This window comes from Vitis riparia, chromosome 9 (genome assembly GCF_004353265.1).
Source record: "Vitis riparia cultivar Riparia Gloire de Montpellier isolate 1030 chromosome 9, EGFV_Vit.rip_1.0, whole genome shotgun sequence".
Classification (NCBI taxonomy): Eukaryota; Viridiplantae; Streptophyta; class Magnoliopsida; order Vitales; family Vitaceae; genus Vitis; species Vitis riparia.
Genome location: NC_048439.1, coordinates 6,234,818 through 6,248,390, shown reverse-complemented (window position 1 = coordinate 6,248,390; position 13,573 = coordinate 6,234,818). Strand labels below are relative to the sequence as shown.

Genomic DNA, 13,573 nt, shown 5'->3' with positions numbered 1-13,573 from the left:
GATGTTGAAAATATAAAAATAAAATTCTAAAGAGAAGCATGAGTCGAAACTAGAGATCCCTGAAATGAAGATTAAGCACAACAAAAACTTGAAAGTACAATCTCAATCAGTTTCATAAATATTAATTACCAAAAAAGGAAGTCCTGAAAAAGAAAAATGGAATATTAAAACCATTAGTACCAAGTTATGAACATTCAAGGCATTACCTCACGTCCACAACAAACACCTAAATATTTATTATTCCTTCAAATCCTGAAAATGAAAAGTGACTGATTAGAGAGTGAATTAAAGAATAATACACATTCCTATCATATTTGGTTTGATTTTAATTGGAATCATACCTTAGCCCCCTATTCTTATCTTGCTTGGAAACAGGGAAGGAAAGTATTTAGAGTAGCTTCATCCTCCCATTCTAACTCATTCCACCACAACCGCTTTCCTGTAATCACAACTCTACGTTCCTTGGCACTGTTGGAGTCGAGTGGTAGCTTCTTCAGCTTCGGACACCCGTCTACTTCAATTCTCTCTAGGTAAAGAAAGGGCAAGGGATTCCAGTGCACACTCTTCAGTTGTCATAGATCAAGTAAGGTTAGATATAAGAGTTTTGTGAACGGGCTCAGATTTCCTCCATCCTCTGCACCTTTCGCTATCACTTCTACTATTTCATCAACATTCTCCTATTGCAAGATATTTGAGGTTTGGGGCAAAAATATGCCACGTCATATTCTTCAACATCTGGCATTTACAGATGTACACAGAGCCAAGGCCATGGAAGCATTTGACCTCTGGGTTGAGATTCCTATACTCCACTGTTTCCTCTCCTTTCCCTGCCCAATCAAACTTAATCTCTCTCAAACTATCAAAATCTATCTATCGCAAGCCAAGTGAGAACCTTTATATTTTTGAGAGATGATACATCGAGTGAGCTTGAATCTTTGAAAATCCGGAGGCAGATTCCATGAGTCCAACTCGGCAACTTTCTTAAACTTAAAAATCTCTGGAACACAGAGACACTTGCTATGATGATATGCAATTGGGCCAAGTATTTCAAACTGTCCAATTCCTCTTTCAAGGACTCCTAACCATCTGATTCATAAAGTCCACATCGGTACATGTGAACCATTTGCAGCATTGAAAGACTTGATCATATTAGTCATCGTGGAATTGAAGACAGTTTAGATGTATTATTCAATTTCAAACTCTTCAATTTGACGAGATTCTTTATCTCAACTGACAACTTCTTTATCTCTGTCTTAGATAAATCAAGATATTGCAAAGAAACCAAATTAGAAATATCTAATGGTAACTCAACTATTTTGGTGTTTGATAAGCTCAATACTCTTGGATTGGGCATAAATTGGAAAAAACCGTTGCTTATCATTTTCAAATTGGTATTAAAATCCAGAAGAAGTGTTGAGAGATTGGGGCATGTGGCGATCCTGTTAACTTCTCAATTCGATTGCCCATCAGTGAAATCCTTTCTGTGGACGTCCATTTGACAAACTCAGGTGCTTGGGGGGGTGGTTGTGGGGTTGGGCAGCGCCACCTTTCACTGGCAATGGTTTTGTTTAAAAGTGAGAAAATAAATGAATAAAAAAATTTTAAAAAATAAAAATTGAAGAAGAAGATGAGGAGGAAAGGAAGAGAAGAGAATAAGGAAAGGAAAGGAAAGGAAAGGAAAAGAAGATGAAATAGAGTTAGGGTTTATGCATGAATATGGTAATGTTGAAGAAGAGGGTGTTAAGAGTTAGGGTTTATGTATGAATACGGTAATGTTGAAGAAAAGGGTGTTTTAGGGATTTTAAATATAAAATTTATTTTTGCAAAATAGAAGATAGGTGGATGTGTTAAGAGATTTAAGGGATACAATTAACAATTTTTTTTTTTAATAACAAATTTTTAATTCATTACAAAAGATCATATTTCATAATATAATTACCATAATAACTAAGTTTAAGTTAGAATGTTTGTGTGATTAAGATTTTGTCTCCTTACCTTTACATCTATGAAATTCACGGGTTTTCCTTTTTAAGTAATTAAACTTTTAATTGGGTAAACTTGACCATAAGGAATTACAATCAATATAGGTAGACTTGATAAAGAAGTTCATATTTCATAATATAATTACCATAATAGACAAGAATGTTCATATGATTAACATTTCCTATATCCGCTCTCCTTAGATTTACTTCTTTATTTATTTTATTTTTATAATTATAAAATTGGTAAGAAATTAGTTTATTCAAGTAATATATGAAAAAAAAGATATTATTTATTCTACTTTTAATCAGGATTTTTAATAATTTGTTTTAGAAAAAAATCTTATATGGATCAGGTGTTAGATCCTTAGTTTAAAATGTCAAGATGTTGATATATGTATGTTAGAAAAGAAAAAATAAATAAATAAATAAAAATTATCATGGAGTAAGAATGTTTTTAATTTAATTATAATTCATTGTCCACTCGAGATTTTCTTATGGAAAAAATCGTAAATTTTGAAATTTTAAAATAAAAATATAAGAATTATGTACACATCCATTATCACCTAAAACCTGAAACAAAATTTTGGTAAATTATTGCAATTACATCAATAATACACGAAATTATCAAGGAGAATATATTCAGTATCTTTGGTATTCTAAGTTTGCTGAGGTGTTATAATAATAATTACTAATGTGGTACAATAATTTATTTATACTATGCACTTTATTGAGATTTAATTAATTGAAAATAAATAAATTGATAATTAAATTATTTTATTATAAAAGAATTGTTGTAATTCATTTTTCTAATAATTTAAAGCTTTTATTAATTATTGTCAAATCCAAATAACATTTTTTTCTTCCTTGAAGTATTGAGATGACAAAAAATGAATGAACAGTTATACTATATTAATGCTAATGTGGTAGAATAAATGTAGATGTATTGAATACTTTCTTATTAAAAATACAAGTATTATTAAATAGAATATACCATGACCCTAAAGTTAAAATATTTGGACAACTAATATTAGTAAAAGTAGTGAGAAAACTTTTAAAAAATGACCTTTATTATTGGGTAGGCAATAAAAGGATACGTGAATGCACTAAAATCTTGAAGATATTTTTAATAGAGAGAGATGAGTTCTCCCTTACTAAACTTTCTTTTCCCATTAATTGTTACTTGGGTTGATTAGAAATGAAATTAACTGAAATTATGATATGCAACCAAAAGTAAGTTTTACTGCAACTCCAAGTGAGTTCTATTCCAACTCCAGTTGAATAAAGTTTTTCCATATTTTGGGATCTCAACCCTTGGATTTTGGAATTTTTAGGAGTTTTTGGAACATTTTTCTTTTTCTTTATATTTTTCTTTTCTAAAACCAATTCTTTCCTCTTTACTCTACCATGATAACAAGGAAGTTTCGCTTTATTGCAATTAAATGGATATGGTTTTGGAAAAGGTTTTAAATTTAATTTATTTAATAATAATTAATTTTAATAAAATTTTACCAATGAAATTGATGAATTAGAAAATTTAGGGCATGGGATTGCAAGACTACAAATGAAGAGCTTAAACTAAAATCATTTTTAATTTTTTTTGTAATATTGCAATCCCTTATAATTTCTTTTGGTGATCTGAAATATTAACAAAAAATACTTCTTATAACTTTGAACTCGCTTGGGAATGATTCTACTTAAAGTATTTTTATTTGCAACACTTTTGTTAGTTACGATTTCATTATAAACATATTTAAAGAGAATTACTTATATGTTTAGATACATTTCTCATTTTTGTTTTTAAAATAGAAAGTCTCATATAAAATATAGAAATTCTTAGACAAAAATAAATACCTTATATACTTGAAAATATTTTTTAAAATTTGAGGATTAAAAAAATTCTCTTTCTCAAAATTTTCAAAATTATGAAAAAAGTTTTAAAGACACAAGATAGATATTTTGTTTTATGCATTAGAGTTCTTGTATTTTGTATAGATGGGAAGTATATCCAAAACTATAGATATATATATAAATTAAAAAAGAACAAAAGATGTTCTGATAATTTTTTTTGTAACATATTATTGTATTAAAAAATGATTTTTAAGAAAATCATATCGAGTGATTGTTTACAAATCACCTCAAGTTATTTCTTGAGATTTTTAAAAGTGATTTTAAATACTAGTTACATTAGAAATAGTTTCAGATAGAATAACTTACTATTTGAATATAAACAAAAAAAAAAAATAGTGATTTGATAGCTAAGCTAAGTGTAGACCCCATTTTCTGGCTTTGTATATATATTTATAAATAGCCTTCTGACCACTTTAAGGATCACCCGGAGGAGGACATTTGGAGTGGGGGGTCGGCTTCTTGAAATGGAGCTGCATGGAACGCGTGGAGGAGTAGTTGACCGTAGCCATGCTGGTTGGGTGGATGGTGACACCATCCTTCGAGGACACACAGTAGAACAGGTGCAGATTTTCCGGGGAGCAGACTGAAACTGAGGATGAGTAAAAGGGAGGGGGGGGGGGGGGGGGGGGGGGGCTTCGGAGGAAACAGGTCTTCGGAGGGAGAGAAGTTTGCCTGAGGAAGAAAGAGTGCAGGTATGGTTTTCTGTTAAATGGATCTCTTTGCTTTCATATAGTTTCAGTTATGATTTCTGGGATTACTAGTGTATATATATATATATATATATATATATATATATATATATTTATTCTGATGTCTGAATGTGAGCCTTGTGGTTTTTGTCATGCTCTTGTGGGATTTGAGCTCATTTGCTTTCATTTTATGCTTAGCATGGCTTGGTCTTCAACCTGTTTTCAGAGTTCTATTTTTGTTTTCAGACTTCCACTACCCATTTTACTCTGTTTTCCACCATCATCCTTTCTCCGGTTGCTTATCTTCCCACCCATTCACCTATCCCACATTCTCTCACGTCCGTGCAGCCCACATGCTTCCCTCATGACATTCCCTTGCTCATCCTATCATGCATTTTTCACTCCCATATTCATGCCATACTCACCGCCATCTTTTCTCTCTCTACACCGTGTCATGCACCCATTTGTTTTCCTAAAAAGACCACAACCCTTGTTTTGTGCTCCATCACAACCCATGCTTGTGCCACCACATAACCCTCGTTTTCACCCCCACTTTCATACCCATGCAACCAATCTTTCTCACCCTCTCATCACCCACTGAAGTGTATGGAAGTCGTGGTGATTTCCCTCCATCTCGCGTTGCCTAGGCTGTCCTCAGTCCGCGTGTTTTCCTGCACGCTTGCTTCAGATTAAACTTCGTTTGTCGGCTTCTTTGAAACCCTCTCAACTCGTGTTGTAGTTTATTGGATCAAAGCCCAAATCAGAGAGGAAGGCAAACCTGGGTTCTTGGGTGCAAGTGTATGCCAAAGGGGAGGTGTAGGAGGGTGAATTTCACGAGTGGTGGTGTTCAGGAAGTGGGGTTTATTATTATCATAGGAGTGGGAGGATATGTGGGCATGGATCAACCTACAGGTATGGGCATAAAAGTGGGCCTGAGCATGGGCATGAAACTGGGCCCGAGCCTGGGCATGAATGTGGGCCTGAGCATGGGTTTGAATATTGAAATGTGGCAAGTAGCCCGGATGCAACAACCAACTTTGCCTCCTGGAGGTTATAACCTCATGATGGGCTCAGGTGGTTATTGTCAACCCCTTAGCCACTTGATTCAGACCTGGAGAAATAGGCCTCATGGGTAGGCCTTGCACCCATGAGAGCCTAGGCGGAAAGCAAGGAAAGCCTGAAGGTTTGGTAGTTCAAACCCCAGGAGCTAAGTATGGGGATCGCGGACAAGTCAAGCGCGCACTCCGGATAGGCATTACCGAAGGATCCGGACATGTCTGCCCGGGGAAGTTGAATCGTCCTCCTCTCCCATTCGGCGACAGGGGGCGCCGGATGTGAGATATCCAGGTGGAATGTTGGCGGATAGGCGCCAGATATGAGATATCCGGGTGGAATGTCGGTGGACAGGCGCCGGATGAGAGATATCCGGGTGGAATGTCGGCGGACAGGCGCCGGATGAGAGATATCCGAGTAGAACGTCGGCGGACAGAATTCCGGGTATGAGATATCCAGGTGGAATGAGGGAGAATTTCCGTCCGGGTGAAATGAGCGATGCCACATGTCGCAAGGGGCTGGATCCACAGTGGGTGGTTGTGCAAGCAGTTGAGGGCAGTTCTGGCCAGTTGCATGACCACCTAGTTGGCTCCAAGATTTGAATTGAGGGAATTCAAATGTGTAACTGCAGATGAGTCATTTAAATAGGGCTCCTGCAGCCTTGAAACAGAGAGTGAGAGTTGGGGAAAGGGTTCCTTCTCGTATGCCTTGGGTAAGTGCATTGTACTTTGGTTCAAGAAGCAATTTTGTCTTGTAAGAGTGATTAATACAAGTTGGGAAAGGATTTTCCTGTAACCTCGTGTGTCCCTGTTGCTTTGTGATTTCTGTATTCTACTCTGTTCTTCTAAACATTGGGAGTGGAAGGTTGGCTAAGGAAGGGTCCTTAGCACCGCACACTCGTGAAAAATTAAGTGAGATAATCAGGGGTGTGACAGTTATACTCTTTAGCAACCATATGGTAATGGCTACCATTAGGAATGCTATACACGTAATGGATGCCTATTATTTCAAGTGATTCCTATATTCCCAATTTACTCAATTTAATTCTTAAAGCCCTAATTTCTCGATATTCTTTCAAATTTCGATTTTCACACTAATTTATTTTATCACTATTACCATTATTTCATTATTATTTGTTTATTTCTAAAATTCGATCTTTAAACCTATCTTCAAAAATTCCATTTTTTTAAAATTTAATTTCTAATCCCGAAAATTCCCATACTCGCTTTAATTTATTTAATCATAAATTTTTATTCATTTATTTTAAAACTCCATTTTTAATCTATTCTTTAAAATTCCCGATTACCGAATTAAATCCTAAAAATTCCCATACTCACTTTAATTTATTTAATCACTAATATTTCAATCATTTATTTTAAAATTCCATTTTTAATCTATTCTTTAAAACTTCCAATTTCAAAAATTCCAAAATTCACGTTTATTTATTTAATCATTATTTTCGTTCCGTTTTAAACAATTCATTAAAATTTTCGACTTCCAATTTTAATTCCGAAAATTCCAATATTCACATTAATTTATTTAATTATTATTATTTTATTTATTTATTCTAAAATTCCCTTTTTAAACAATTCATTAAAATTTCCACTTTCGCTAATTCCAAAATTCCAACATTCACATTAATCTATTTAATTATTATTATTTTAGTTATTTATTTTGAAATTCCATTTTAAACAATCCTTCAAAATTCCAATTTCTGAACTTAATTTCCGATTTTCAAAATTCTAATTTCTTTCAAATTTAATATCCAAAATTCCAATTCTTGAATTTAATTTTCAAGACTCCAATCTTCAAATAATTTTCGAGACTCTAATTTCCAAATAAATCTCAAAAATCCAGTTTTCTCTCGAATAGCTTTAATTCCACTCCGATTTTTAAATAATGTCCTATTTCTTTTTATTTTTTTACACAAGCAAGAATGATGAATCTTCATAATTCCGAAATAATGGGATTCGCGAGATTAATTCAGGCAAGATCAATCGGGCTTTGGTGGGGGCCCCACATATGTGATTTTATGACTGACTGATTGATTAATTAATTTATTTACCATGCTTGTTTGATTTATTCTGTTCCTTGACATGCGCATAATTTTATCTATTCGTCATTCACTAATCCTGTTTCATGATAGCGCATTCGTGACTGGAGGACCAGGTACACATCCACTCATATTTTGTTCGTTCTTTATACCTGCTCTGCTTCCCATGTCATGCATGATTAAGGTGAATATTCATTGGCTTTCTCATTGATTGCCGCGTCAGCTTCAGTCTATTAGTAGAGACCCGATTTCAGGGACTTAGAGGGGTGCTACGGTTCATGCCGTACCTTCCCGATAAGTAACCTGACCTCTGAGCCCGATCCGGTTTTTCACAGACCATCTTTTCCAGGATAAGGAGTCGCACTTAGGGTTTTCTTTCTTATTTTGTTTACCCTCTTTTAAAAAAAAAAAAATAAAACAAAAATAAGTGGCAACTCCAAGTCAATTCTTTTAGTAAATAAAATCATTTTCAAACAAAAATCGAGCTCGCCATCGAGTGGGAAACGCATAAGCTAAAATGCGCGGTCCACACTAAGTTAATGCTCCATCAGTTAAATATTAATATATTCCAAATAATTACCGTAAATCAATAATTATTTTTATTAGTTTCACACATTTACTTATTTATTTCTTTTTTATGAACATAAAAATGGTAAGAAATTTGTTAGTTCTGGTATTATATAAAAATAAGATATTATTGATTCTATTTTTTTTTTTTAATAATGAAATTTTTAATTATTTATTTTAGAAAAAACCTTACATGGATATGTAAGACAATGTCTTGCACACAACTAATAAAATTATATCCTTAGTTTAAAATACCAAGATATTGAGAGGTGGATATTAAAGGGGAAAAAGATAAATAAAAATTATCATGGAGTAAAAATGTTTTACATTTAATTATAAATTATTGTCTACTCAAGAATTTTTTTGATAGAAAAGTTGGTTCATTAGAAAATATAACTTAGAACACATTTGGGAGTGATTCTCGTTAAAGTATTTTTATTTATAGTACTTTTGTTAAGAGAATCACTTAGGTGTATGATTGGATACATATTCTATTTTCTATTTTTTAAATAGGAAGTATTATATAAAATATAAGAATTATTATACTAAAACAAGTAAATACCTTGTATACTTGAAAACACTTCATAAAAAAATTTAAAAAATTTAAGGAAGTGAAAATTTTTCACTTTCTCAAAATTTTGAAAAAAGTTTAATGGACATAAGATAAATGAGTTCTTCTATTTTGAACACAAGGGGAGAGCATTTTCGTACATGCTCTTGAATTGCAACAAATAAAAATGTTTCATCCTCTTTAACATATTGCAAAATTAAGAAATACATGCTTTAATATTGTATAAATCCCACACTCCATTCCCATTACAATTATGAAAAGGTGTATTTGATAAACATAGATAGGGAACCAAATGGGACCATTATTAGCTAAGGTGCCCCAATTATGGTCTACCCATGACTTGGGCAAGTTCTCCCTTAAAATTTTTGTACAAAGAGTGACTTGATTTTTTTCTCAAGAATGCTTGTTTCTCCACGAACAAAGATACAATTCCTAGTTGGTCCAGGAGTACCATGACTCAACTATCTTTTCTATTTGAAAATAGGATTATATTTTTGAAATTATACACTAGATTGTTTCCAAGCAAAGATATCATGTACATGCTCTTCCATTCAAGTAGAGCAATTAAAGAAAGCCATCCAACTCAAATTTTTTACACAAATCATAAAATGCATCTCACAATCCCTAGAATACAAAAAATGTAATATTGCAATTCGAAGAGAAACAACATATTCACACAAACACTATGAAACAACATACATAAACCAACAGTTTACCTCACATAGATAAGTAATTATATGTTCTATTTTGACAGTCTACAATGTCATCAACATACTAAAAAGTTGGCATGAAAATAAGCCATTCATATCCTTCAACCTTGGACAACAATGGATTCTTATTGAGTGAAGATCGTGGAAGCATTTCTGACATATGAAGCTATATTCTGCAACTAAACAAAATAAGATTGCATAAGGATATATACCATTGACTTATTAAACCAAATTAGAAAAGCCACAAGATTAGGCTTAAATTTTTATATGGGTTGGTTTGTAAGATCATATTTGATCATTATATGTAGGCTATGTTTAGTTCTTGGAAAATTTGAGGGAATTGTAATATAAAGAAAATAAAAAGGAATAGTGCAAGGAAAAAAAGTGAAAAATAAATAAAAATAAATTTAAAATTAATAGATTACTTTTATATGCTACTTCTAATTTGTTTTATTTATTTTAACTTTTCGATATAAAAATTAAACAATTTAGAAAATATGTAAATTTCAAACTAATTTTATTTATATTTGATTTTTTTTATATTTTTCATAATATAACCAAATACAAAAAATAAATTATTTTCATTAATATTTATTTTCTTTCCTTAATACTTTCTAATAACTAAACATAACCGTAAAAGTTGTAGATTTTGAATTCCAATAACAATATGACTCCTTGTAAACCTGCAATCAATTGCCTTTAAGTGTTTGAAATGGAATAGCATTTTTTAAGTATATCAGTATGTGGCAGGTATACGACCATGGAAAGATGCTATAATTGAATGCTTTATTTGGACCAATGCCTATTCAGGATTAAATGATAGTTAATTGTGAAAAGGCTCTCACCGAGAATCGCATCGTAGCCTCTCTAAGATTGCTGCAGGCCCTTATTCTTTAATAGGTACGAAACATGGAAGAAAAGCGTTGTGAGTTGCCTCATCCTCCCACTCTACTTCATTCCACCACTCGGTTTGTCCGGAAATGACAATTCGACGTCCCTTGGCACTGTTGGCGTTGAGTGGCAGCTTCTTTAGAAGTGGACAACTATCTACAATGATTGTATTTAAGTAGATAAATGGCAGGGCTTTCCAAAATATGCTCTTCAATTGTGGTAGATCATCTAACACAAGTGCTTGGAGTTTGACAAATGGACTCAGGTTTTCTCCATTCTCTGCAGATTCACCACATTTACCGGTACCTATTACTTCTTGCATTTGATCACAATCCTTTATTTTAAGAAGATTAAGGTTTGGAGCAAAAACAAGCCATGTTAGGTCCTTCAACCTCGAACAGCTTTCGATGGCCACCACCTTAAGGCTGTGGAAACTGTTGTGGGAACTGACCTTTGAGTTAAGGTAATTAGATTCTACTGTTTTCTTTCCTTCCCCAACCCAATCAATCTCCAAATCTTCCAATGAGCCACATTTTGAGATAGAGAGCGCAATGAGACGCTTTACATTGCCGAGAGATGTTATATTGAAAGAGCTTGAACCGTTGAAATTCCTGAGGCATACCTTGGAAATGCAACTTCTTAGCTTGTCAGAGCTTAGAAGCCTTTTGAAAGCAGAGGTACTTGTTATAGTGACACCTAAAACATGCAAGTACTTTAAGGACTCCAATTCCTCAACCAAGGCTTCATCACCATCACAAATTCCACAGTCGAACATATCAATCGCTTGCAACATCAAAAGACTTGATATCAACTGCTCTGGAATTGAAGAAAGTTGAGGCATGTCACTCAACACCAAACATTTCAAGTTACCCAGGTTCTTCAACTCAATTGGCAACTCTTTTATTTCAGTGAGTGATAGGTCGAGATATCGTAGTGAAACCAAATTAGAGATTCCCCGTGGTAATTCAGTTATGCTATTATCTGACAAGTCTAAAACTCTTAGATTTGGCATAAACCGGAAGAAACTATCAGTGATCATCTTCAAACTATTTTCCCGAAGAAACAAAGTTGAGAGATTGGGGCAAATGGGAGACCCTGTTAGTTTCTCGATTTGGTTATTCATCAGTGAAATCCTTTTTGGCCCCATCCATTCAGCAACTTCAGGAGCTTCAGTTAACGTACTGCCGGCCTTCACCAAGAACTTGTCCTGCTCCTTCCCAGTTTCACGAGCTATCCACAATGCCATATCACGGATTACATCATGCAGTTTTACTTGATAATCAACATCAGCTTCTTCTAATAGACATGCATGAATCAGAGTGCCAATAATGTTGTAACCCTGGTTTTCTGCTCCCTCCCAGTCATCAAATTCATCTAAAAAGCCTTCACAAATCCAACGGTTTATCAAACTTGATTTTGACATCGCATAATCTTCTGGATATAGAGAACAATACAAGAAGCAAGATCTGGCAACTTCCGTGGGTAAGCAATCATAACTGTATTTTAAAAGAGGAAACACTCTGTCCCCCATACCTGGCAATTTTGAGGCAGAGCTTTGGAACACTCTAATTGCATGTTTCCATTCCTGCGGCGTCTTCTTACAAGCCATGGCCTTACCCATGGTAGTTAGCACAAGTGGCAAACCGCAACACTCTTGTGCAACGACCTGAGCTAGCTTGGGTATGTCAGGATGGAAATTGAGAGCGTCTTCTCCAAGCTTCATTCGAAACAAATCCCAGGATTCGGTCCTTGTTAGGCAATCCACTTTGATCCTCTTATCAGCTTCCATTTGAGCGCACACCTCTTCAGATCGAGTGGTGAATACTATCTTATTTTTCTTATTTTGGAGTGGAACCCCGACGTCTAATAAAGTCAGCCGCTCCCAAACATCATCTAGCAACAGCACAAACCTCTTTCCGGTCAGGACGTTCCAGATGCTCGTAGCTTTCTCATCTCGATCTTTGCTTTTCCATCTATCATCACAAAACCCTATCTTCTTCCAAATGTCATCCTGAATTTTTCCAAGGTTTACATTTCTGGAAACTGTTGCCCAGATCACAAAATCAAAATCATGGGTTGTTTTAGTAAAAGCATTATTGATTTGGGTTAAAAGGGTGGTTTTCCCAACACCTCCTAACCCATACAGACCAATAATTCCCACTTGTTCTTCATCCAGGCTGCTCCAAACCATGCCAAGTCTGGAATTCATGCCGACAGTTGCTTCACTTGGTCTTTCGCCTACGCGAGGTGAAGGTAACCTCTCAGCCACCAGATCCAAAGGTCGTTGGCTCATTAGAGTGTCCACTTCTTTCAACTTTCTAGCCACTCTCTTCCCCAACTTGTATCCGGTGCTGCAACGCCTAGGACAACAACCACCGAGACATTTCTTCTCAATCTCCTCGGTGCCATCTTCAATCAGTTGACTGACTTGACTTTCCAGGTTTTCGACCCTTGAAAGCCACCCTTGTACTTGGTCGAGCCGCTGCATTTGTTCCCTCTCAGCGATATCCACCTTCCTCTTCACATCGTTCCTGAACTCCCTCAATCTTTCACAGGCGGTTCCCAATTCTACCAGATTTTCAGGAAGTTTGCGCAGGTAATTTGCATGCTCAGTAGTGCCATCCCAGAAGCTATAGACAATGCGGTCAGCGGAGAGTGAAATCGAGCAAATGTTGCCCATGGTTTTGTCAACGAGGATTAAGAACTAGCTAGTTTTGAGGGAAATGATGAGTGTGGAGAGCTTTGGGATGATGAATGAAGCAGAAGAGAGGAGTTGGTTTAGAAGGTATAGGTATTGGCTTCAACATCTCGTTGAAGACGGTGCTTCATGTTCCCTTATTGCCCTTCAGATGTAACTTAATTTGATTCCAAGCGACTTGTAATTCCCATTAATATGCTTGGTTTCTAGAAAATTTGTGGGAAATGTAATTATTATGACTGTGTCCATCAATGATATATATTGACAATTTTTTTGCAATATTAGAAGTGTGTTCGGTACGAAAATATTGTATCGTTATTTTAACATTACGGGGTTGATGATATTTTAACATGAAACTTGATATGGTTTTTAAAAGTTTTTATCTTAATTCTTGAAACTACCTAAAGGGGTAAATAGGTAATCCTCATTTTTAAGCCACAAAATTTAATCA

At 34.6% G+C, this 13,573-nt stretch overlaps 1 protein-coding gene across 2 annotated transcripts; it reads right to left on the bottom strand.

Moving 5' to 3' along the window:
- Positions 1-9,357: 9,357 nt before the first annotated feature.
- LOC117922356 (disease resistance protein SUMM2-like) lies at positions 9,358-13,332 on the bottom strand. Of its 2 annotated transcripts, none has more exons than XM_034840485.1 (2): positions 10,379-13,332; positions 9,358-9,712 (listed from the first exon to the last, which is right to left on the bottom strand). In XM_034840485.1, exon 1 carries the CDS (start codon positions 13,102-13,104, stop codon positions 10,420-10,422), a length of 2,685 nt encoding a protein of 894 aa, XP_034696376.1. In that variant the 5' UTR covers positions 13,105-13,332; the 3' UTR covers positions 9,358-9,712; positions 10,379-10,419. The 2 variants fall into 2 exon arrangements, with proteins under 2 accessions (XP_034696376.1, XP_034696377.1); XM_034840486.1 differs by having other exon boundaries at positions 9,358-9,706.
- Positions 13,333-13,573: the final 241 nt, after the last annotated feature.